Source organism: Falco biarmicus, chromosome 13, assembly GCF_023638135.1.
Source record: "Falco biarmicus isolate bFalBia1 chromosome 13, bFalBia1.pri, whole genome shotgun sequence".
Classification (NCBI taxonomy): Eukaryota; Metazoa; Chordata; class Aves; order Falconiformes; family Falconidae; genus Falco; species Falco biarmicus.
Window position 1 is genome coordinate 17,923,446 of NC_079300.1, and position 27,079 is coordinate 17,950,524.

The 27,079-nt window shown below is 38.0% G+C and overlaps 1 protein-coding gene across 11 annotated transcripts; it reads right to left on the minus strand.

Moving 5' to 3' along the window:
- Positions 1-1,761: 1,761 nt before the first annotated feature.
- On the minus strand, positions 1,762-25,310 carry ZBTB38 (zinc finger and BTB domain containing 38). 11 transcript variants are annotated; one of them, XM_056358562.1, is made up of 4 exons: positions 23,921-24,056; positions 19,359-19,468; positions 9,486-9,542; positions 1,762-5,527 (listed from the first exon to the last, which is right to left on the minus strand). In XM_056358562.1, exon 4 carries the CDS (start codon positions 5,525-5,527, stop codon positions 1,949-1,951), a length of 3,579 nt encoding a protein of 1,192 aa, XP_056214537.1. In that variant the 5' UTR covers positions 9,486-9,542; positions 19,359-19,468; positions 23,921-24,056; the 3' UTR covers positions 1,762-1,948. The 11 variants fall into 11 exon arrangements, with proteins under 11 accessions (XP_056214537.1, XP_056214535.1, XP_056214538.1 ...); XM_056358560.1 differs by lacking the exons at positions 19,359-19,468; positions 23,921-24,056 and adding exons at positions 5,748-5,994; positions 11,727-11,866; XM_056358563.1 differs by lacking the exons at positions 9,486-9,542; positions 23,921-24,056 and adding an exon at positions 24,823-25,310.
- Positions 25,311-27,079: the final 1,769 nt, after the last annotated feature.

Below are 27,079 nucleotides of genomic sequence, written 5' to 3' on the forward strand. Positions count from 1 at the left end.
TATAAATATTCTACCTTATTTGCTTTGGTCTATAATTATCATCATACAAGTCCACTTATAAGATATCTTTGTGTACTTTCTTTGAAACATCATTGTACTTTCCTGCTTATTCCTCTGTTAACCTTACTTAAATGGAACCAAAGCTGCCATGAAACCAAAATTTCTCAAGGGGTTCATAGCATTCACCAATGATAGAATAAGTAAGTGGACTATATTATTACTTCAATCAATACTGCATTAACATTTCAATTGTATTTTTATTGTACCCAAGCTATAGTTTCTTTTAAAATATTCAAGACGAAGTAAGTAAACAAACTGTGTACCATATATGCCCATAGAATGAAGTTGAGGATCACTGACCTTTGTCCTGACTTGATTTTTTTAACGCTTCACAGAGATGAACAAACATGACTAATTGGAAATGCAGAGACAGTACAACAGAGCCCTATGATATAAATTTCAACTTGTAGACATACCACCTCTTTTGACTTTTTAAAGATCGCTTAATCTCAGTTAAAATTAATCATATTCTCACAAAATAAGTGTAGTATTTTGGCGATGTCTTTCAGAAGCCTATTCTCCCGAATCTTAGCTAACTGTGAAGCCATAAGGCTCACCGTAACCCTTCAGCGTGGCAGGATGAGGGAGGCAGAAAGGCCAACACTCCTTCCTCCAGCAACCTGTTCCAGGCACCTCTCTGCTATGGGCCCACTATGCTGGGCACATACGCACTACGCTGCGACACAGCTTGCCTGGGTCTAGACGCTGGCATGGTTAGGGGGATCACTCATGAAGGGCCATATGAAGGTTAGATGTGTTTAAGGCATGGGAATGACGGGGAACCCCCAAAACCGGCCCTACCCCTGTTTATACATAGGGATTGCCTCAGGGATACATACGGAAGCAACAATCTGAGTATTTACTTACTCCCCAAAATCAAAGTATTTATAGGGAGTTGCTCTGTCATTTGCTGTCCAGGGATTATTCCAGGATGAGGAGGAAGACTACCTAATAATCTCCTCTTCTTCTTCTAAGAAGAATTGTATTTCTAAAAGACAGGATTTGCAGACCCAGCAGGAAGTGGACATTTATATACAGGATTTCTTTAAGCTAGGATGTTTGCTGAAAAACATTTTTTTTTAGACAAATGCACCTGAATAGCTCTACCAGGCCATTGACATTGGGATTTATGCAGTTTGGAAGACTGGCTACTGTGAGTTCCACTGAATCTTTATTAAATGTCTCAGAGATACCATAAATCTGGAATACTTTCCACACAAGCACTCAGACTTAACGGTTATTATGGTAACTACAAAACTGAACATGGAAAGGAAAGAGGGGTTTAAACTCCTGAATATGTTTTGTAAATGTTGAGTTACAGAAAAGCACACCAGAACTCAACTGTACTTCAGCATACCCAAGTTCATGAAACATTTCCCATCTTCACTTTTGAATACACTAGATTACACTTTGTTTATAAACACATTATTTTTTGTGAAAGAATGCAATATATGGTTTCTGCAGCAAATATTCCTTCTACAGAGTACACTGCGAACCTACATATTTATTTTGCCTAGAACAATTCTGACTCAAAAACAGCACTATAAAATAGTTCAGTGACTAGTTTCCTGTAATGCTAAGTAGAAGGGTTTGGGTTGGTCATATTATTTTTTTTCTTTCTCCCTCTCAGTATGTTAGAAGTCTATTGTGGCAAAAGTATTTTGGGTCTTTCAATAAAGTTTGTATTATTGCAAATACTAGTTTTCTTGTTATTTTTCCTTTTTTTTTTTTGTTTTGTTTTGTTTTGCATATATTGACACATGTTTAGGTGAAGACAGTTGATCTCAGCAAATGATACTAATTTCAGTGGAGACATTTCCCCATTCAATGCATCTGTATTTTCTCCAACATATAGTTTTGGATTTTTCTTCTTTTACACAACTGTCACTCACAGTATAACTTCTGGAGTTACATTTTGTATATTTTTTACTTCACTTCCTTCTGAGCCAAGGAAATGTGGATTTTCCAAAAGTTTAGTGCTTTCACTGCAAAACTGTTCTTTTCTGTCTTGTGAACCAGGACTTTTGAATAGATGTTTCTTCTGGTGCATTCCCAGAGCTGCTGCTGTCTTGCAAATTTTGGGGCATTGAAAGCAAGCGTATCCTTTTCCATTGTGCTCACGTACATGCCTTTGCTCGTGGTTCCTTTTGGTAGAAAGATACAAGAAGCTCTGAAAGCAGAACTGACAGTGGTAGCGTTTTTCTCCAGTATGAATTCTTTCATGTATTTTGAGCGTTTCATTTAAAGTGAATGCCTTATTACAGTACTGGCAGACAAAGTCTTTAACACCCAGGTGAATACGTTCATGTTTCTGTAGATTTCCAGGAACTGAAAAACATTTACCACAGGTTTTGCAAGTGTAGGGCTTTTCCCCAGTGTGACACCTCATATGCATTTTTAAAGTGGATGGACTTTGAAATTGTTTTTGGCATAATTCACAAATGTAAGGCTTTGAAGTTGCTACATGCCAGTGTACATGTTCTTGAATTTCTGCAGTGGAAGACTGATCTCTTTCACAGAGCTCACAATGAAGACTGGGCATTTCTGCATTCTCTTCTTGACCAATCACTTTTTCCTCAGGGGTATTTCTGAGCGCATATTCTCGACTGCATGTGTTGTGGCTTTCCATAATGGTGTTCTTGCTTCCATGCTTTTTCCTCCATTTGGTCTTTTTCATTTTTCTTAGCTGTTTGGATTTCTTTTTTGGTTTGTAATTATAATAGGGTCTCCAGGGTTTATCACTGGAGTCCTGGTCACTTACATCATCGCACATTTCTGTCAGTTCCAGGCATTCTGAACTATAGAGCCTAGATGGGCTTCTTTCTTTTACCTCCATTTCTGATTCCTCAATTAGATTGTCCTGTTTGGACTCATGTTTAGATTTTCGCCCCCTTTTACAAAACAGCTTAGATCCCAATATGTGTCTTTTTACAATAGCCTCATTACCAATTTTTACAGTTATTTGACAAAGAGGTGCAACATTGCTATCAGTAGATGTTCCAGGTAAGGCAGGCTTTGCAATGTATGTTTCAGTTTTACTCGATTCTTGGACGGTATTTGTTGTTTTGCTAGATGAACCTCCAGATCCTGTGACATGCTGCATATCCTCAGTTGCTTCTGCTCTGTTGTACAGCAGTGTTTTCTTTTTCTCTTTAACAGGTTTTGACTTTGTAATGCACTTTCCGTTATTATCTGACCCGTATTTACAATCATCACTTACAGACTGACTAGGTAGATTATTTGAAGATTCTGTCTTATTGTTTTCTACAGAAGTGACTGTTTTACCGTGCATTATTACCGATGAAACTCTGCTACTGTGCATTATAACAGAGGGTGCAGAACTGCTGTAACTGATGACAGAGGTTGAATTTTCATTCACATTCGATAAAGACGCAACTGAGGAATCACACTCCTGAGAACCAGAGTCATTTGCAGCAGTAGAAACTCTTTTTTCAGCTGTAAAAAAGTCTCTTTGCAGGTCAGAATTTAAGATACCTACTCCCCAAGAGGAAGAATTCTGAGTATTTGTGGAAGATGCTGTATCGTTACATGCAGATGTATCCAAGGCTAGAGTTCTGTCATTTGCTATTATATTACGTTGAAAATTCAGTGGTGGTAGCTCAGAGCTAAGAGAACTCTGAACGAAACAGTTAGTAGAAGCAGTTTCATTAACCTGGCTACCTGTTTGAACACTTTCGTATGAAGAATTTCGGTAGGACTTATAAGGTAGTCGCCTGCATTTCATAGGTAAAAGTCGATAAAGTTTGTATGGGTACATACTTGGTTTTAAGCCTCCATTGGCTGTTTTTTTATTTACTGAGAGACGATGGTCAATTGCATGGAAAGACTTCTGATGATTTTTTAGTATATAGTAAGTCATAAAAGTCTCCAGACAGAAAATGCACTGATACCGTCTTTCTCCAGTGTGCCAGATCTCATGTCTGGTGCGATACTCAGCTAATGCAAATACTTTATTGCAGTAGTGACAAGGATACGTTCTTCTCCATGAATGCACATTTGCATGTCTTCGAAGGCTAGATAATGTTACATAACTACGCTTGCAAACGATACAAGTGTATAGTATCTGCCCATCAACGACTTTAACCAAATGATCTGTTTCTGGTAAAGTGCAGTTTGCATTAGAATAATCAGTGATGCTGTTTTCAGACAACAGAGGCTCTGCGTTTGTGTATGAACTTCCATTCCTTCCTTCTGTAGCAGTATAGTTATCTGCAAAATTTTGTTCATTTCCATTGTGAACCGATAAGCTACTTGGTCTCACACAGACCTGTTCATGACTTTCCAGTATATTTAGATTTGCAAATTGTTTGCTGCAGTATTTACATATGAAAGTTTCCTGACGCTCTGAATGGAGCTGGAGATGAGTACTAAGTAACGCCCTGTCACTGAATGATTTTGCACAACAGTTACAGTTGTAAACAGGTGGAACAACAGTTGCCACAGATCCAGAGGCATTAGCAGAACTGTTGTCCTCTTCTCTGGATAAATGCAAGTCTCCTGCTTTATTTTGAGGTTTTGGAAAAGAAGTATTTGCCTGATCAGTAACTGCTTCATGTGGGGCTTCTGTAGTGGTCGCTGTAGAGGCTGGTACTTTTGCTATAGCCAAACCAGTACTCTGGGGCTTAAAGGCTGTTTTAGGAGTATTACTTACTTGTTTTCCTGGGTGAATGAGTGGTGTGGCTTGAAGATTTTCATAGTGGTCTTCAGCCATCTTGTATGAAGGGCTGCTGTCCTGTTCAAGAAAAGGTGTTCCTTGGAAAGTATCTCCCCCAGAAGAAACAGCATAGGAGTGTTCAGCCAGCGTACTGGCTGGCTCAGCATCTTTGCAAACCTCACTTCTGTCAAGGCTGATGCTGGGAGCTTGTATTGTCTCAGACACCTTTTTAAAGCTCGCCCTCAAATCAAGTGGAGAAAATAAACTGTTTTCAGTTTCAAAAATCGAGAATGCATTTGTAATTCGTGGTCCATTTGTCACAGCGGAGTCTTCATGTCTCTTTTCATGTTTTTCCTCTTTGACAGTCCCTTTTTCATTAATACAGTATGCATAGGGGCAGGGGGAACTTGAAAAATTAATATCTGTAAGATCTTCTAGAAATGATATTCCCAGTTTTTTCCCTGCTGCTGCAAGGTCCGTTACAGTCTCCTGCCTCTTAACAACTACTGTGGAACTGTAGATGTAATTCAGTATTTCTGTAAACACTTCAGCTTTGAGATCATCTAACTCCAGTACATGGCCTGAAATACAAATAGTACGACTCCAAAAAATGTTTTTGAAGTAAAGACTTGAAGCTGCCAGCACATTACTGTGGGCTTTAAATTTGGTATCTTCCACAATTATGGTGACATCACATAAAATACCCCGAATGCGCTGTTCATTTAAAATGGAAAGTACAGTGTCACTGTGGAAGTCGTCTTTGAGATCCTTTGAATGGGACATGACTGTCATCTATAAGAAGAAAAAAGAAAAGGAATGTAAATATATTTAGAAGGCATTTTTCACCCAGTTCAGTAACAGATCAGTTTTAGTTCTATATTTATTTTATATATATCCTTAATTTATTAACTTTCAATTTTTAAGAATGAGTACAATTTTGTCCTAGTATTTCAATTGAAGTCATCTTGGGTTAAGTTGTGCCAACAATGCTGAAGGTAATCTATGTACGTACAAATCAAGGATGCAGGAACACCTGTAGCTCCTCAGCAGGAGGCAGAGGATCTTCTCTGTCCCCACGTGGGTCTGTCACCCACCCTGTGTCTTTCCTTGGGGATCGCAGCCGCCAGCTTTCTGTTGTGCCAGTGGGTGCATCTGCTCAGGTTCACACTGAATGATTCACAGAACCCTTGAGGGAATTCCCCCAGCCTGTGGTTGAGGTATTTGGTAGACAAGATGGGGAAGGCTGAATTGCTGTGGTTCTGTGGATATTGAGGACTTTGTTTTCAGGGGCGGTTTGTCAGACAACGACTTCACAACACAACTGCATTTGATCCCCTTATTAAGCTGATAGCTAAAACAGGATCAGAGATCCCATGCAATAAACTTCCAGTTACAGGATAAGGCATTATAAACAAATTAATGCAAAATAAACGCAAATTTGTAAACAATAGCATAGTACATCTAACACGGTTTACGTTAACAGAATGTTACTTTTTAAGTAGTGATTACATTTTATTTAAGAGTTTACACTTTAAAATGACTGAAAATTTGTAACTGAATTTAAAAATTCAATGCATAAAACGAGTAATAGAATGGGTTTTCTTCAGCTATGGTTTAGATTTAACATGTTTGCAGTTTGTAATATGATAGTGTGTTCTTAATTTCTACCAAATAATAAGACATAATTGCAATAGTAAGTAACATTAAATAACTGCCAATTTATAATAATGAGGTTTAATGCTAACAAAAATGTTTAGATGAGACAGGCTGTTACTGTATTAATATATTGGTTTTATTTAATTGCATTAAAAGATGCAAAATATGAAAGTGGATTGAAAAAATGGATTAATTCGACAGTATGTACCTGGAGAAAATCTCCAACTTAACCAGGTGATTTTTTTCTTTTTGTTCAAATTCCTATCTGTACCATATAATGACGTCTGTTTCTTTTTTTTTTTTCCATCTCTGAGCAGTGTTTTCAACTACTACTGCCCATTTCTGATTTCAAGTCATGAAGAAATAGTTGTCCTACTGGCACTTACCAATCACACCACTGTAAAAGAAAAACCTGCATATTTATTAAAGACCTTTTTCTTTCAACTTGTGGAATCAAAATGCTTATTAAAGAAAATTACCAGCCACAGATATTTTGTAAGATAGATTAAAATAGTACCACACTGTAGCACTACAAGTTAGTGATACCTCCTAAACATTCCATCTACTGCTCCAAACAAACATTAATGTTGAAAATTTTTATAATGACCTTTACCCTCAAATAGTTTACATTAAAAATGCCAATATATTTATTAAGAGGGGTTTGATCCAAATGGTGAAATAAAGGTTTGACCCATATTCAGCAAACAGAAATAGCTGTTTAGAACACAGTGGCTTTCTCACCTGAGCTATTCAGAATCCTTTCTTGAAAACGGGGTCTTTATCACAACCTAAGTAATATGGGACATACACCCTTGCTCTAGCTTATCTAGTTACACTTTGGATGCTTCATCAAAAATCCAGCAGCTACTTCACTGCAAATCAATTTATAAAAATAAAAATAACGTTACTGTGAAGATAAACACAAAGTACTATGAAAAAGATCATAAATCTGGTACATTATAGATGAAATTTGGAAATAAAATTTGTACCTTGCAGCATGGCCACTGTTTCTATGAGGAAGGTATTGTCTATGCAAAAGGCCAAAGCCTCTAATACTAATACAGTTTAATGGCTGAGCATTTTCAATGCACAGAATTCAGAAAACACAAAATTGTGATTCACAAAAAATACCTCTGATGCTTATATATGCCACAGATGTCAAGAAATTAATTCATCAGTATAACTGTGACAGAAATGTAGGCATGTATTTAATTTTTTATTATCTGGTCACTCACTGCAGCTGTAAATTTGGATGCATTGTTTTGTGCCTTTAAATCTTAAAATCATAGTTTAATCATGTGGTTATTTATTACACTTATTCAGCTTAAAATAAGAGATACTTATTCATTTAGAATGATAACCTGAAATTCACAATAGTAAGGTATGGTTATCTGCTCTGGTTCGGTATCTGAAACCCCATATATAATTGTAGATAGTATTCTTTCATTAGAAGACTTGATATGCTACAAACTGACAAGAACACTTTTCTTCAAGCAAGCAGCCACTAGCCCATAATTGATTCTTTTTTCTCATTGACAATGTCTGAGATTGCATCTGACTTGCTCATGTGATACGGTATTAGAAACCAACTGTTAGACATCAAAAACATTTCACAACAGGAGCTATTGATGGAGTTATTTCCCGAGTATAGGAAATAAATTATGTCAACTACCTCCCAGTGAACTGCCCCATAGGAACTTGCCTGTGTTTTTTCTGTTTGGTTTTGTTCTGTTTATTGGAGACAGCTGGTTTTAGTTCACAGGCCCATCATCTGACATACTGTTTGCTAAATGTATCAGACTGCTACTTCTACACTAAGAGGCATTTATAAGCAAGGCCCACAAACCCAAGTGTTTTTAGTAGTAGTCTTTTTATTTAACTAGTTATTTCAAAATTTATCCTCCTAAGGAGAAAAGTGAGTATTTTCAATTTCTACTTGCATGTATGTAGACTGCCAGTTTTTGTAGTCCTGGGTATTTTGGTATGTTAGCAGAACACTAAATTGGTTCCTTGTGTAAAGACAGAGGAAACTATAATTTGCTATTTGGACTTTTTTTTTTTTTCCTGTCAGCTAAACCCTCTGCTATATATCTCATTGGAAAGTTATACAGAAAAATTCCCGAACAAATTGATTTTCAGAGTTAACACACTTTGCTTCTTTGTCTCAGCCTATGCATTCCTCAAATAGTCCATTTACTCATGTGTGTAATCAATTCTCTACTGCCTTTTATTTTAGCTGTCTTGCTTCTTGCATTTGTGAAAAACATGTCTTGAATGCTATAAAATCAGAATGCTCTACCTAGCACATACATACATGGCTTATCAGAATGCTCTACCTAGCACATACCTACATGGAATATTTTAGGAATATTTTACATTCCATTTGCAGTTTCATTTACTGTCCATTTGCAAAAGGAAAACCTGCTCTTCCAAGGGAGCTCTACTGAGACCGATACACAGAGATCAAACTTTGATGTATTAATGTATTAGTAGCATTATTAAAAATTTTCAATTAAAAACACTGGAAAGTCCATTTGGAATGTTACTATTTTTCTGTATGATTTTCATTATAGAATTATGGAAGAAATTCTAGTATTATTTATAAATGTTGCCCAAAACATATGTAAATACCATTTGACCTACTGAAGGTCAACAAAACTCTTCAGCCTACTAAACCATCCTTTTTGACACAAATATGTGTACTAATTTGACTATATTGATCTCTATCCATACATAAATAATTTCTTAGGAATATGAGTAGGTAGTATAACTTAATAGTCTTAACAGGCTTTGTTGCCCCCATAGATAAATATAACTTCTGAACAGCAGAATTTCTGATTGGGAGTTACTATTTGCAGATTTCCTGCAAAAACTGTAACAGACTTAACCAGCTACTAAAAGTTGTTAAATCACTTTGAGAAATAAGATTTAAATATTCATCTGAAACTTAAGTGTAGGTTAATTAAACTATAATGTTACCTTTTCTGACATCAACAGAATAGCGCCTCAACAGTTGCAAGTGAAAAAAAGTAATATTAAAAGTTAATGGAAAGATCAGAGATCGATACATCCTAACACAAGTTTGACTACTTACGCCTCACAGGTGACACTGCTAATGATAAGTATTATAGCAATCAGCTCTACGTGGACACTGCAGAGGGAAGAAGCTACTGTTAATTTTTACATTAATATTACTTTGAAGTAAGCAAAGAGATCACATTTTAATGTTAATATTACTTTGAAGTAAGCAAAGAGATCACAACAAGTTTTACTGGCCGATGAATACCAAATATAATAAACACAACTTTTTTTTTTTTACTACCAGAAAGAACTGTTGCAACCTAGGAATACCGTTTTTAACTTTTGCTAAAATTTTGAAATCCACTGTCAGACAAGTGTTCCCCATTACACATGAGAACAGACTCTTTCATTCCACTTGGGTTGCCTAAATTTGAAAGACAAGCTAGTGGCATAAACAAAAAAAAACCCCAAACCCACACACATCAGGGACAATTGCTAGTCGCCAGGCAAAATAAAAAACAGCTAGATACTTGATAAACTGTAGAACAGTTCTCCCTCTGTTTTCTTATTCCACGCATTTCTACCGCAATTTTAAAGATGCGTATGTTTCCTGGTACTTACCAACATGACACTATGGAAACATGTTTCACTCCATAATTTTCTTATATTGTTTCATTCTGGTCCGTTAACATACTTTGAAGGCTACCCCTGTTTTGGTTTTGGCCTGTTTCCGTGACTGAGAAGGAACATTCATCTGTATCTAACTCCCCTGAAGGACACTGATCTGTTCTAAAGCAGAAACAGAGCTAGGCGTCGCAAACACACAAAACAAAACCCAAACAAAACCAAGAACACGCATACCTTGCTGCCTCCAGCTCTACTATCCTGATCCTTGGCCACCTGGAAGCCTACTGCCTGATCATCACCTTTATGATAGTGGCTCAGTTTTTCACGGAATCACTTCACCAGTCCCACCTGTGCAGTATGGCCACGCGCAGCTGCCTCGACCAGGGTCCCCCTTCAGTCTCCTTGCAACCTCAGGCACACAGGGAAGTTTTAATGATGTCTAATGATGTTTAGTAGCTTGCAGTAGCATGTAGGTTAGTGCTCCAGTCTACATAACTACACGTTATTTCTACAAGCACATTTGTATTTTTTTCTCTTTTAGACTCCTGCTGCTTGTGTCCTTCCCTGTTAATGCAGATTTGTTATAGCCTTCATAGGTGTTTAAGACTTCAAATACTTTCAGCCTCACACCGTTTCCTCTAACTTTTCATCTGGACAGCTGGAGGGGGCCGGGATTTGGCGCAAGGATGGGATGTTTGCATTAGCAGGTCTCTGAGGGCGGCGGACGAAGCTGCCTGTCAGCCTTGTAATACTTCCCCCCCCCCCCCCCTCCGTTAGCATCCCTAACTCTTCCTCTCCCTTCCTACCTTACGCCTCCTACGATCCTTTCCCATCGCATGGAAAACAACTTTAAAACCGTAGCAGCGCTCAGAGTAGGCTTATGCTTTTTATTAAGCTGTGTTTCTCGTCTGGAAAACCAGAGCGAGTCCTGTCTCTCTGTCACAGGGCACTCTAGCTGGTCTGGCCCTAAAAATAATTCTAATCCCCCCCAACAAACCAACCAACCAACCAACCCACCCACCCAAATGCCCATTCCTCGCTGGATGTCCGATTCTGATACCCCAAATTTCAGCCTTTGGCCTCCACCCGCTGTGGGAGCGCCGGCTGTGGGTACTGCTGCCGGGCCGCAGGAGCGGGAGAGGCGCGGGAGGGCAGCGGGAACGGGAGGGCAGCGGCAGCAGGAGCGGGAGGGCCGCGGCAGCGGGACGGCAGCCGCCGGGCCGCGGGAGCGGGAGGGCCGCGGGAGCGGGAGGGCGCCGCCGCCCTTCGCCCACACGGGGGGGCTGGACGCGCGCGCTGGCAGCCCCGTCCCCTCCCCGCAGCCCCGGGCGGCACGCAGCTGTTGCGGCTGCAGGCAAGGCGGGCGGCGGCTGCCGCAGAGCCCCAACGCGAGCGCCCCGTAATCCCGCATAAAATCTAAGCTCCCCATGCGGCACGTTAGCGACAGCACGCCCGTCTGTCTGAGCACGGGGCTGCGCCAGACATCAAAGGCATGGCACCCCGTCAGCTGCCGATAACCCCTCGAAGACGCTTCCTGTTTATGGGTGAAACCCGTGCGCTGGGCGAGAGCGAGCCTGCAACCGAGGCAGCCATGCCCGCCACCCTGCAAAATGACTTCTCGGCAGTAACACAAACGCTTACGCAACGTTACGCTCGCACGTAGAACAACTCACTGGTCTTGAGCTACCTGGCGGTTTAAACCATGCCTGTGGCGTTCTCGCTAGCAGGGAGGCGGCCGGCGGCAGCAGTTCAGCGGGACGGCGCGCTGGGGACGCGGGCGGACGTGACAGGTGCCATCTTCCCGGCGGCGCGCGGCCCGCGGGACCCGGCAGCCCCGCGGCAGCGCGCGGCCCGCTGACGGCGGGCGGACGGCGCGGCCGCCATTTTGCCTCGGTAATCCCTCGCAGCCGGATTTGCCCGTGGCTTGTCAGGGGCAGGCCGATTCCGGCGCCCCGGCTTCCCTGCTTCGTTTACGAAGTGCTACGTTATTCTCCGTGTGTTTATTTTATAGCAAATGCTTTGCGCTTAATTAACCCAGCCAGCTGGGATATTTAGCGTATCGGCCAAGCTGTTTACATGCAAGGACTGTAAATTTAGGAAGATGAGGAAATCCCGCGTTCCCCTATATCCAGCCCCTTGCTCCATGGCCATCGATGCCGTTTTGGCCAAACCGTTTAGAATTCCTCTTAAGCCTAACAAAGGATTCTGACTGCCTTACTCTCTCCTTCAAAGCCCTTCTCACCAGAAGAAAGGGAAAGCATTTAGAAATAGCTCTGCATAACTTCTGCAACTTCCCAATAAAAGGGAGAGATTATACTTCCTTGGGGGGGGGGAAGTCCAAACTAAATTAATTTGGTTGCTGAAGTATACCCACATTTACCTTACTTTCCTTATCTAATTAGATTAGTTATCTTTTTTTTTTAAGCATATATAGAAACACAATTGTGAGGATATTTATTTTAAGCACTAGTCTTAGTCTCGAATTTTGATTTCTTCAGATTATTCACTGCCTCAGGAAACAAGTGCAGCAATACCATTAGTGCTTATGAAGCACTAACAAATGCTTACCTAGATAAAGAAGTAGCTCGATTTCATGTAGCCAGACGCTCCAATATATTTGGTAGTCTTCCTACATATTCTCTCCCTCCCTCCCTCTGCCTCTTACTAAGTAGTCAGCAAAACCTGTTTTCCCAGTACTTGGAATCATGAAGCTTAGAGAAAACCTGATCTTTGAGACAGGTAGAAAACATTGTTAGAAAAATGGACAATTTGCTTTTCTCATAAAGCTTGCTTGAAAATAATAATTTTGCCCGAGGCTAACCTGTGTTTATGTTTAACAAGCTATTGTGTATAACATTTTACTGGGCCGTTAACTATGTTTTCAAATCTTAAGCCTATGCATTAGAACCACTGAGTAGCAGGGACTGATTCATTTTAGACAAAAATAAAAAAATCCAGAAATGAACTATTTCATCATGGTCACCCCTGTATGGGCCTGGAAGTTAGAACTTTGCTGGAGCCCCTTCATGATAAATAATGCTTATCCTCTGAGGGAACGGTTTGATTTCAATATAAGATAGACAACCTGTTACAAGGAGGGCAGGTCTTTTTTTCCAACATTCTGTCTTGGAACTGTCGTATGCTTTCTTGGTCGTTTAAAAGATACGGGAAGAAATCTGTTCTTGTCAGGTAATTGTCATCATTTCAGTGGCTCTTCTTTCACCATTTTACACAATCCGTATAAAAAGATCATCTTGGAAATACTGAACAGCTCAGTGGAGAGCTTAATTACTGCTTCTATATCACTGGAATTATAAATTAAGTTCACATACTGAAGCAATTATTATCTTTTTAGCTTAGGGCTCCCTGCTACCAAAACATGGTTTCTTTCATCTCATGGCAAACTGAGCTGTTCTTATCAGTAGCTGTTTACCAACATCTATGGGAGATGGAACAAACAGTTGAAGAACACAGCAGTATTGATTGCAAAAGCAAAGCGCATGCCAAAGTTTTCACAACCTTCTTTTTTATCCCAGCCTACATAACTGAGAAGCAAAGTTTCATACTCACATGTAGGTTACTTTTAATCTTGGACTTTGTCTATTGCTGATTTACTTTTGTTTCTTTATTACTATTTTAGGTGCATATATACTTATTAATATGTATTAATGAAGATGTCTGACACAGGTGCCATAGGAAATATTTGTGACAAATGTGTTGTCAGTAACAATACAGTAGTAGGAATTAAATTAAACCTGTTGTAATCCTTTAAAAGAAAGAAACGCGCTACTGAACAATAAATAAAGCCTATTTTTAGATAATGTGAAAAAAATTTAAAGAACAGTAGGTTATGAATTCCCCCTAAATCTTAATTAAAACTGATTATTTTAAATTGTTTTGAAAATCAGAGGCATAACCATCATTTGTATAGAGGATACCCCCAATTTAGAGACATTTATTTATTTGTACTTGGCCATTTGAGGCTCTGGCAGTCTACTACATTGTCTATAGATATTACAATTTGGAGAAAATGGACTCTTTCTTTCTTCCTCTTTTTTTTTTTTTTTTAATTGATAGGGTGTTTTCTAAAGCAACTTCAGCTCATCCACTGAAAAAAGAATCACCTTTTCTGTGACTAGTACTGTAATTGAAGGTACTAATTTCCATATATATATATATACACACACACACACACACACACACAGAGTCCCATCAGCTCCTTGTGTATTAAAAATATTCTTCAGAGTAAGAAATTCTTCATAAGGCCACCTTGGCTGCACCCAAGATTGTACATTCTTATTATAACGTTCTGTGTAAAACTGACTGCATGCAAAGAAAATGGAGGATCTGGTGCTGCAGTCCCACCTATGTGAACAGACTACGCTGATATTTGTGGGCAGTCGGACAAGTGTTATCTGCATCTGCAGTCCTGATTTCAGGGTATAAGCCACAATACAAATTACATACATTAAAAATAGCAATCTTCTGTGTAGCTAGTGTATGTGTATCAATTCCCATTAAATATATAAATGATTGCATGTAACATCACACAAATATTATGTAATTTTTAAATAGAAGTCCAAGTCGTTTATATTTCTTACATGGTAAAATTACAAATATAGATAAATTTGTCAGCAAACTTTTACTTTTTTAAAATGTATAAAACAGTTCTGAGGTTACTGAAATGGTAGTGTTTAGTTGCTTTGCTGAAGTCTGATAATCTCACTTCTGCAACTCATGGCATGTGGTTTTCTTTCCTTAAGGGTATTTCAAACTGCCTAGGGAAAAAAAAATGTTCCAATGTTCCTCTCTAGTCAAGCAGTTTCAGTTTTTAAACAACAGCAGGAAACAACATATATAGCATTACCAGCTCTTGCAAATTCCTCATGAGTGACAGCATTTTGGCCAGGGCTTGACTGGTTTCCTTCTCAGTGCCTAGAGCCTGCCAGCCTATCCATGACAAAAACACTTGGATGGCCTTTCTTCTTCATTGCTCTCACTGCCGAGGTCAAAGCAGACAGTGATGCTGCTGAGGTGGAAAACACAGCTCCTCTTCACCCCTAAGGCAGACCAGCACTGCACTCAGAAGTGGGTACAAGAAGGACCCAGAAGCCCAAAGAGGCTTCACTCTCTTCTCTCTTACGTGAGCAAGGGAAAGAATTCCTTTGTGCAACCTGGCTTGAGCATCAAATGGAGGGAGAGGAAGGGAGGAGCACAGTTATGGAGACCTGCAGCTGCCTGCACCTGCAAGTCTGGCTGAGAGGAGAGGAGCCTGGCAGAACTCAAATCTGGCTCTCAAACTGTGCGAGTGGTGCATGTGCACCAAAGAAACTCTTTCTGTAAGATACTGCCTTCCTCCAGTTTAGGCGTGGCCTAGTCTGAGTTCCATTAACACTAACAGAACATATACAACCAATTTTTAAAGGTATAACTATACCTTTGTCTCTCCACCAGTCTAAAAAAGAAAATGAAGCAACAATAACTTGACATAAATCTAAATTCTTCTTTCGCACAAAATGTAAACGCCTATTGTACTGCTACAAAGAATCAGCTGACTTTACATCTTGCTACCTCTGAACAATCTCAGTATTATTTTCCATTTAAGTCTTTCATTTTTTTAATGTGCTGCTGACAAGCCACTTTCTAGCCTCCTACACTTCTGGGACATAGCACAGTCCTTAGCTAGCACAGATCAATTGCAATCATGAAGCTGTGTTTACAGACAGAGTGACAACAACAGACATTTTTTCTGTTGTTGACTTGTCAAATGTAGTAATTTATATATTTGAGAAGTAGCAAGTTAAACAATTTTTGTTCATTTTGGACAATTACTGTGTGGTAGTCTGTTGCCCATTTAGTTATGAAAAAGACAAAATAAAAGGAGTCAAACTCAGCCTTTCATTTTCCAGTTTTCAGAGGAAACATCCTTTAAATATCTGAACCAACATGCACAAGAGGAGCAGCCAAGCTGCGTGCTCAGGGGCCACTGTTATTCTCAGTCAGGCATGCTGGGGGCCCGGTCAATGCAGCCATTCTTGTCCTTTACTACAGCTGATGTAGCAAATAAAAAAAAAGTTAGAGGTAAACCCCTTCGCCTGGAAACACCTGACGTAGTTGGTCTGCTCTATGGCTGGGCATAGCCATTTTGAAAGCTAAAATTGGTCTTCAAGCTGTTAGCTGGCCACCACTGATCTCCAATATTCCTTAAAATATTGCAATATATATTTATGGTTTTGCTGTTATATTGGTCAACTTTAGCATGCCAAAACCAATGCGCAAGTGATAGCTATTACTGTGAACCATCACTTTAGTGTGGCCATTTATTACAATAACTTATTAGACACTCAGTAACTTTGGCTGTATGCTCTTAAATATTCTTACGCTTTATTTTGTGCTGATGTAAGTGTCCCAGCCCAAGCCCTACTCCTCCTCTTCCATCCTGCTGCACATTTCCAACTTAAAAGCTATAGCAGGGCCTCTGCTTATGCAATGGAGGAGGAGGAGGACTCTGGCAGAAGCAGGTATCAGCTGGCAGTAAAAAGAAAATCTTGATGGCTCCAGCTCTGGTTTGTGCTGCATGCTCTGCTACCAATGTGAATTGCCCCAGGCGCAAATCCTAGCCTGACAGTGAGTTCAGCTTAGATGGGGAGCAAAAAATAATAATGAAATAATAATAACAGTAATAATAATGGTTGACTTGCATCTCCCCAGTTTCTCAAACCCTTATCTCCTCAAAAGTCTTAATAGTATTGTAGCAGATGATGGTATACAGCAGCATTGTTTATGGTTCAGGATCATGAAAAGATTCATGTGATAGTGTTCAAACTATCTGGAATTAATACTAGATTCTGGTACACTTGACTCTTGAGAGTTATGGAAATGTTTAACATTGGCAAGATAATCATTACTTGCTAAACCTCATTATTAATGTATGAAGCCTTCTCTCTTATTGCACACTCCAAAAAAGTCAATGGGAATCTTTTCATTGATTTCAAGGGATTTTTAATTAGGCTACTGGTCACATAAACAACTTCTCAGATTACCCCAACTAAATTTAAGATCAGAAATTGCAGATTTCCATTTCTCCTGTCTTTTAATGACCAGCATTTTAGACTTATTCTTAAAGACATATCATCTTGGTACAACAGTTAACCTGAAGGGTTGTATACACTTTTCATTTGATGTAGAAAGGAATACTTTAAGAAGAAAGGCCAAAAATATCCTGTATGTAAACTTGCTGAAGACAGTAAACAGATTTGTTAAAACTGATCTTATATACTTGAGCTTCTTTTAAATACAGATTATAAGCCAAAATAGTACTATACAGATATTTACACAGGAAGCGTGAGTAGTGCCTAAATGCTACATCCACATCATATTCTCAAAGTCATGAACAACTGCCATTTTGACTACTTCTACAGCTCCCACGCACACACCCCTTTTCCTGTTGTTGACTGTTAGAAGATGACACTTGGTCGTACCTCCTTGCCTGGATACACTGGATAGAATGAGAGTGCTACAAGCAACACCAGTTTCATTTTTATTTAGTGGCTTTAGTTTGTCGCTGTGTAAAACAGCATAATCATACTTGCTTCTGAATACTAGTACAAGATTCAAATTTAGAACACCTGAGCATTTCCAAAAGACACCGTAAACATTCCACCCATATTTTGCTGTCTTAAGGCAGTGCTATTAAGTATTCAGAATCCTGGAAAAAGGTTTCAATATTGCAGACCAAGCCTACCATGCCAATTTTGTCCAGTTACTGCAAGTGCAATTTAAAGCGCAGTAAAAAAAAAGAAAAAAACCCAAACCACAAGAGATATTTCCATTGAAAACATGAGGTTCTTAGGTTAAAACCTTGGAGTATTAAGAATCCACATTGGGCTATGCCGAGAAATCTTTTTATATGGTGATTTTTAAGATGCATGCATTATTGTGAGCACATGATATGTAAATGCATTGGGCGGCTTAATAAGCATTCACTGACACACATCTGCAGCTTTGCTAATGTACCTTTTATTCGTATGTGGTTACCAAGGAAACAGGTTATGGCCCAGTATTCTACCTAAAATACACCGAGTAAACGTTCTATGACAATTTACTTGAAATAGGGACAACTTAGGTTTTGTAGTGCATTGCTTCTTAAGTCCAGGTAACCTGAATTTAATTTTAACATTCCGCTGAATACTTTAATCTACCAATGGCATCTTATTGTCTCTGAAAATCTATTACCTTTTCCTACATCACGCAACATAGTGTGTTAAAAGTAAACTTAAGTACAGAAAACATTTTGAGATATTCTAGGAATTGAAGAGGGATTTTTAGTTTCAGTTTTGTTTTGTTTTTTACATTTGATTCCTTATCTTACATTCTGCCTGGTAGCCTTAATTACTTATTTCGACTTAGAGATACCACAGCATTAGTGACTGTGATGCAACAAACTGTTTCCTACAGAAATTTGTGCGAATAGTGCCACTGAAATCAATGCAAGTACTCCCTTTTTATAATGCAAATTATACGCTATGATACAACCACGTTCAAAATTAATTAATCAGGTTTTCACTGATTCTTTCCTTCAATAACATACATATCTCAAATCTAAAGCACAGATACCAGACATTTTTAGCCATGATGATTATTGCACATTCACAGTAAGAAAAAAGGAAATTGGTAATATTTGAAAAAAGCAATGCAAAACGTGAAACTTTTATTTTGAAATATCCTGATTATTTATCACAGTACTATACTTGAATTTACAGACTGCTTTTTTGCCGTTCGCAATGCAAGAGGTTTTTTGCTACCCCTGATTACAATCATAGATAAAGGCAGAGATTGGATGAACTATGCTTAATCAAAACAACAATGTTAGAAATGGGCATTGGCACTAAGGGAGTTCCTTTACCTTTACTGTATGGCACAGATTTGTAACGAACACTAGTGACTGGGATCCAGAGTTAACATTCTGGCAAGCTCAGGGGGGTTTGCTTGCCTGCCAATATGTACGGTTTGTACAGATCACTGAAGGCTATAACAACCTGTTTCAAAGACCTATTCTGCCTGATTTTGTTTGTCCAACCTCTATGGCAATAAAAACCCAGTGGGAGCTGGAAAAATCCAACAATATTGACATGAGAATAGAGCAATGCAGCACCATAACAAGAACAACTCTTAAATTACTATTAAAAAGGTAGAACTAAAAAAAAGGTTAACTGAAAAGTAGTGCAGTGGCTTTAAAGTGTTAAATATTTTAGCACTGTTTCTATGTGAGTTTTAAAGAGATTTCAGCTTGCTATAATCACCCCATAAACTTACCCACCTAAAATCAGGTTGTCCTTCTGTTAGAGCCTTTTAAAAGTGGTATCGACAGGTATTTTCGGCAAAACCATCTCAGTAATTTTGTGAACTCTGTGGCTACTGTGTATCAGCCTGCAAAGGGGAAAATCCAAATTTAATGACTAAATTATTAGACAAGTACTGTTTTCCATACACATCGTATAATTCATCAGATTTTTTCCCAGACTGCTATAGGACTCCAAATCTACTTCTGGGAGGCTTACAACACACCAGCAATAAACCAGTATGGTTAACCGAACTGTTGAATACTGCTTCTGCCTGCATTGTTTTATTATGGTTTAGCCTGTGTAGTGCAAACTGGACATGATATTTCATAATACATCCTAGACAGAAATGTAAGGATGTTTTCAGGTTTAAAATAATTTTTCATTGGGGTCACTGGAAAAATTAAACTAAAAACAACCCTTGGCTCTACTTCCCTTCCCTCATCTCAACTATATCCAAATTATTCCTCAAATATTTACCTAATAAGACATCAGATAGCAGAACCTTCACAGCTTCTTCAGTCTCGTCCTGAGTTTCACAAGGTAAACTCAGTGGAAAACAAGTGTATTTTAAGATTAGCTTCACAGTTTGCCAGTTTAGAAAACAAATATGGTACAGGGAGAAACAATCATCATTACTAGTCAACTCCCTTGACTCCACCTAAACTGCTGAAACCAATTACAAGTTATTCTTTATCTTAAAAGCCTCCATGTGTTTTTGTAGTCTTTCAAAAGGCCTTTTCTTTTTCCTTTTTTCATTTTGCCACTTTTCTTTTGGTTTCTTTTGTCACAAATATTATCACAGTATCAGTGGTAGTGACTCTTGTTCTCTGGAATACATTTCCTGTATCTCTCTGCTTAAATGATATTCATCGTTGTCAAACATCCTGATTTTATGTTATTATGTATCAAACATCCTAATAAGGTTATCATGTAAGAGTGTAAAAAATATTCAGAATAGGCCTTTGTTTTAAAGATATTAAACAAAATTAAATTGTTCCATAGACCAACTGCAAAATCTTATGGATAAAGCCTTATGACTCAGCTGATTGGCATTTATATAGCAGCAATTAAGAATACATAGATCCATCTTCCATTTGCAAATACACTATATACTTTTATAAATACCAGTATACAGGATCCATTTCTTTGGCTTTAAAAGGTAAGAAAGTGAGCTATTTTTTTTTGTTTTAACTGAGTATTTTTTTAGTATATATTGATTTGAATAAGTATTCTATAGCTCACATCTGTGCATAAAAAAGGCCAAAATGAAATAAAATTGGTGTTACTTAAAATACCAATAAAGTTGTATTCACAAATGATTGTGAAATACTATGGTGAATGGGAAGCTTAAACATCACATTTAAAGGAATCCGGTGGTAAAAAGATCGTATCAAAGCTAAAGAACTCCCACATTTGTTAATACTAGAATTCAAATGTAATATTATACATAATAAAGCCCTTTTAAAACATAATAAAGCAATTCACGTGAGAAAGTACAATAGGCACTAGATGCCCCAAAAGGTCTCTACTACCAGAGTCTGTCTAATGGTCTGACAAATGTTATCTGAACACAGGTAGTTTCACACTGAGAGAGCTGCAGTTTCAAATCAAAATGAAATTTAGAGGCAGAAGAAACCATATTCAGAAAGGTCATGGAAAAGTAGGATGCTGTCTGAATGAATGATTTTTAGTTTGATTTCACTTTTACTGATGCTTTGTGTGGATCTTCTGTTAGGTAAAAATGGAATTTGCATGTATGAAAGAACACATTTCTGTTATAAAAGGGAGGACTCGGTATCAAAAATCAGACTTCTGTTATAAAACTGATTAAAAAAAAAAAACAAACCCCCAAGCTCCCCTAACAATAACATTTGCAGGCTGTGCTGGAGGTGTGAAAAACTGCACCTGCTCCTGTGTGCCCCCATTAGCCCCCTTAGCCAAGGGGAATAAAACGGATGAAGTTTACACGAGATTTCTTGTGGTACCTCTGGCTATGACATTCTGACACTCTGCATTAGCTACATAGAACTACCGTTAAAACACATTAAAACCCACGTATCATAGTAAAACTGGAAACAGTTTGCTAATTACTCGACTCCTCCTTAATAAATAAATCAGTTTCTTTAGCTAGAAGAAATTACTGTTCACAGGCTGCCAGTCAGTTTTTCCAGACTCATGAAAGCACTTGAGTTCAGTCATATTAATTACAAGAGGACTTGCACCCCCTAACAAAAGAGAAAATTTGCAAATGGATTTAAAACAACCATAGCAAAGCATGCTCATGTAACGCAGCTCCACTCTTTTTTTTTTTTAATGCCTTGAGTGGGTACATTTGAACACAAAGGCGTAATAAAAACAGTTTATCGCTAAGTGCCCCATTTTTTCTAAAGATAAATAGCAGCAGCAATAAATAGATTGCTTCTACATAGTGTTTGCTCAGCAACTTCCTTTAAAAATAACCACAGAAGAAATAAACAAAGAAATGCAATTTCGATAGCTGCATGTAATGGCGCACTCCATATTAACATTTCAGACAGGAAAATAATCAGAAGCAAGCTACTGGAGATAAATCAAATTAGAAAAAAATGCAAACATTAATATGTCACTTGAGAGATGCTGTTTATTACGTTTTCAGTTCTGCTTCTTTAGGTGGAACAGGGGAATACTGCACTGCATCAAATTAATCTCATAATTATGAATCAAATGGTTGTATTATCATTATTAAGCATAGGCCTATCAAGACAGATGACACGTCATATTCCTGAACAGTTATACTCTGTTTATTTGGTATGCACTGAACTGACATATTTAGAAATAAATGAGAATTAGTTTGATGTTACTGACAGTGTCAAGGCTATTATTGATAATTGGCTGTGCTTCTAAATACCTCCTCTGCATTAATTTTCAGTGCTGGATCCTCATCCACACGAAATATACTTAGTCATTTTAAATTCAAGGACATGAAAGGAAAATGGCTACCCTGCTGCAAAAGTCTCATTGCAGTAGTGAGAATTTCTCGAGTCGTGTACAAAGGAGTTTCAGAAGGAGATACACTACGTTATAAGCTCAGTGGAGACATTTAGTAATATCTGACTCTGTGTAAGCAGTTACTTGTGGTACACGTAAGATTTGACTTTATTGATGCTGTTAAAAATGTTAGCTAAAGAGAGAAATAAGGAATTAGAGTACTTAAATTTTATAGAATCTGTAAGGTTTGCAAATTGCCGCAGACCACAAGTGAGCTTCTTTTGTAAAGGCTTGTTTAAGATCTGACAGAAGTTCTTTTCCAGTATGCTTAAACACAGTTCCTTACCTGACCTTCAGCATGGGTCCGCTATTTAAAGAAAGGTTTATTAGCATTACTGTGGCTGAATTCAGCAAAGGTGAAAGAAGGTTTAAAAATACTTCTGATTCTCTGCATTTCTCAGCTGCTAAATATTTCAGTGATACTTTTATACTGTGATAATGTAACTACCACTTTATATACACACAGTACAAACCTTGACCTACGTGCAAGACTAGGCTAAATTAAAAAAAGAACCCGGGGTATGTTTCTGGAAACAACCAGTGCTAAACAGGGATAAAACAGTTTTTTGTTGTGTACAGCTTTGTAAACATGGCATCGTTTAAGAAATGATAGCCGCATGGAAACATAAAATGAGATCAGATTCTAGTTTAGAACTGAAAGGAAACAACTGCAGAATTTCCATTTGCACTGTGATATTGCTATTAAAGAGAATAACATCTTTCTACATCTCTACCAGTGCACCTTTTAAAAGGATTTGGTTGCCAAGGAAACTGGTTCTGGCCCAGTATTAATCTGAAACAAATATATTACAAAAGTTGGTGTAAGTAATACAATACTCATAATTCTTTTCATTCTTAATACTCAAATTCAGGGTTTTGTACCTAATGCTGTTAAGTTTTTATTTCATAACCTTTTTTGTGTGAAGTAAAACACACTCCAGTGAAATGATACTCAATTTAAGCTGGTAGGGCCATCTATAGCAATCTCTCTCTTTAAAGTCCTTCTACCTCAAAATAAAAAGAAATACTGCAGGTTTATGTTTGTAGCTAATACTGAAAATACAAGCCTTAAAGCATATTAATCTTTATTTAAGATTTCGCACAAAACGCAAACCCGCTTACTACAGAATTTAAGTATTTTTCATTTTTCTTATCTACCTCAATTTTTATTTTTGCATTTTAACTGCAAGCTTAGTAATGCTTGTAGTCAGCTTTAAAATGTAATTGAATCAATAGGGTTTTCAAAAATTCTTTTGTTGCATAAGCGTTGCCACGCCCTTAGTACATATGATTATTTTAACAGACATGATTGCTCTACTTTCACATCAGATTTTTAAAAAACAGATAAGAAAAATTGTCTTGCCAATATGTGAAACCGACAACTTAATATTAGGTTGCTTCCATGAACAGTTGAATACATTTTTCAAACTGAATGCTACATTCCAAAGCCCATTTCATGTTCTTGCAACACTGACCAAGAAATCAGTAAAACATGCAAATCTCAACCTACCTGCATGTACCACTTAGAGCAGTGTTAGCATGGCAATGCACCCAGCCATTTTTATGTAAAGCGATGGAGATAAGTTCTATTCTTGGTCTTCTTGATAATATTTTAGAAGCAGTTGTCAAAAATCAGATGGGAAGCAGCTTGAATAGACCGTGATCAGGAGAACCGAGTTTATCAATAGGGAAAGCAGGAGTGGGGAAAAAAAAAACGTCCTCATCCAAGGTTTTCCGAAACTGCAACACAAGGTAGTTGTTTTTTTTTTCTCCTCCTCAGAGGGTTCAAAGCTTGAAGCTGACCACTGCAAAGGCCACTTGTCACATTTACTGAAAATCAGCCTATTGATATCACAGCTGAAAATATAAACTCGACAACCAAAGCCCATTGCACAACGTGGACTGCGTAAGAGTTAAAAATAGATTCGACGTGCCTCCTACCTGCATAATAAATATGTAAGTTTCAAGTGCTTTAATTCGATATTCACATTAATTAACAATACAATATACATTATTTAAACTACAGTAAACGCAAGAAGAAAAAGGGTGACACCATCTGGAAGCACAGTTTGCTTTTTTTTTTCCCCCCCCTTTCCAAGGGCTAATAATGTAGTTTGAATGTGATGACAAGCTAACAGCTCACCACATTGCAAATGAAAAAAGAATTCTTAAGGTGATGCTCAAATATCTAAGCCTGTAATGAAGCACAAACCAGTCTTCACTACTGCATGACATGGCACACAGACCATTTACATACTCACATTTGAGATACTAGGCACAGTATAATGAATTCAATACACAGCATGCACACAGCACAAGCAACGTTAATCCTGCCTGCCATTTTAAGCTTGCAGGAGTAAGATACATACTGCAGCACAGCTCTGGTAAGGGAGGAGGCAAGGGACAGCTCACCTTAAATGCAGTATCTGATTAATGTTGTAAGTGACATTGCGTATCAGCTACAGAGTCTTGGTTCAACTGGGTGGGAGGGAACAAAGAAAATTGTCATCAACTGGTGATGCAAGATGAGCTCCCGTCACTAACACTGTTAGCAAACTCCAAATTCTACAATGATACAGTAGTAGCATTTCAAACTCTTATCAAAATCTGCCTGTGCAATGGCTGAGTCCGCCTGCCGAGGAAACAAAACAATCTTCTTGCTTATTGGAGAAACGCTGGGTTGACTACAGTAACATCCTCTTGATGCAGAAAGATTTCACGTCGCACGTATTAAATCCTGGATGCATTTGCTGTGCTTCCCTAATTTTTAAGTCTCAGAATCAAAAAACAAAATAAAAAGAAAATGATATCAAAAATAGCATAACTAAAGGTCTAATGTTCATACAAAGAAAACATTTCTTTTTCTTTCCTTTCTGGTTTCTCTCTTTTACAGTCCATCAAAATCCTGAGCAGTATTGACAAACCACACGAGCACAGGGTCTGACTGCATGATCAGCTGTCTGTGTCTACGCTACACCCTGTTAACCACAAGCAGTGTTAGAGCTAAATATATCTGCAATGCAGAAACAGTAGGTGCTATGTGGTATACAATTCTGATTAATTATAAGATACTTTTCTATCCTCAGATATAATAAATAGAAGAAAATTTGGTGCTGATCTCTGTCGAGCACAGTATCTGTCAGACTTACAGAACATAAAAGCTATCCTAAGTATACTGACCTAGATAGCACTAAGAAGACTTAAGCAGCGTACAAGCATACTCACTGTCAAAGCAAGGAAAACGAAACAATGATTGTCTAATCAAACTGAAAGCAACAACTCACTACCACAGTATGAATTCCAAAATGCTACATACTGTATATGCACATCTCATGTTATTGGAAGATGCAAAGCTCCTTTGTTTTTTTTTCTCGGAGGCTTTTCTTAGCTACGGTTGCACAATGACATTCTGACATCATGGAGGTCAATGCAGATACTAAAGTGCTGTCATCGTTAAGAAAAAAATCATTTTGAAATATTAAACCACAGCTGCAAAAATAATAATAATAATTAAAAATTTCACATCACCTACTTAACATCTTTCTGTTACCTTCTGAGATTAATAGCATGCACATTGTTCAGCCGCATACATTAAATTGGTATCACCCTCTGCTGAGACTGCAAGAGTAATTGGGGGAATTAAATTTTTATAAATGGTAAAAAAGGCTTATTTTCTGGAAAACTTCAAAAGGCAATAAAATATTTTGCATATATAATGAAAAATATACAGAGAAAAAAGCATTAAAAACTGCTAATCTGATCTTTTTAAAAATGCCTAATAAGCAAAACTGATTTTATTTTCGTTGTCACTGTGTCTCCAAAGGGAGAATGAAAGAACTATGCCACAGTTTAGTATAACCTGAATTACCTTCCCAGAAGGCTAAAACATCAGGTGAGGTAAAACAAACCGTAAGATCTACCTGTTTAGAGAGCAGGATCCCACACGCTCTTTCAGTCACTTCTCACAGCTTCCTATCTCTCTACCTGAAAATACCGCAAGCTGATACCCAACTCATGAATAGAATTCAGAAAATTAACCTGTTAGCTCTGAAAATATTTCAATGAAAGATTTCTTTAGGTAAATACTGTTTACCATATCTATAAGTGAATAGGTTTCTGGTCAACTGCTGAAATAAATAGATCCTTGTGAGGCCAGATTTGTACAGAGAAGCGCTATCTTTCATTCAACCTGTCAATACAACTGAGAAAGAAAGCAGCCAAATTTTCAGCCACATATTCTTTCTCCAGGAACCTGTGTACCCTATGATTTTTTTTCTAAAAGAGCACCTGTTTTTAAAAGTGAAAACTAATGCCAAGTATTGTGTTAAATCAGAAAATGTTGCACAGCAACAGCTAGACTGCTGTATGTACGTATTCACTTAATCTGAAAAACAGACCAATCAAATTTTGCTTTTTTGCCTCTTCTTCCTTTTTTAATGATTAAATAGGTATCTATTTTTTGTAAAAATTGAGGTTTTTATTTGGGAAGTTATTTGGCATTTTGTTCCCTTTCGTTCTTAAAGGCTGGGAATGAGATGATCCTAACAAGTCAGTGCTTTAAAATATTCAGAATCCCCTTCCATAAATAGCACATCTGTCACACAGAAAGGGATCCCAGCCAGCAGAAAGGCAGACCAGACCAGCAAAAACAACTGCTACTGCAATACAC

Coding starts and splice junctions, on each gene's coding strand:
- ZBTB38 (XM_056358563.1), bottom strand. CDS start 5,527: ATGACAGTCATGTCCCATTCAAAGGATCTCAAAGACGACTTCCACAGT.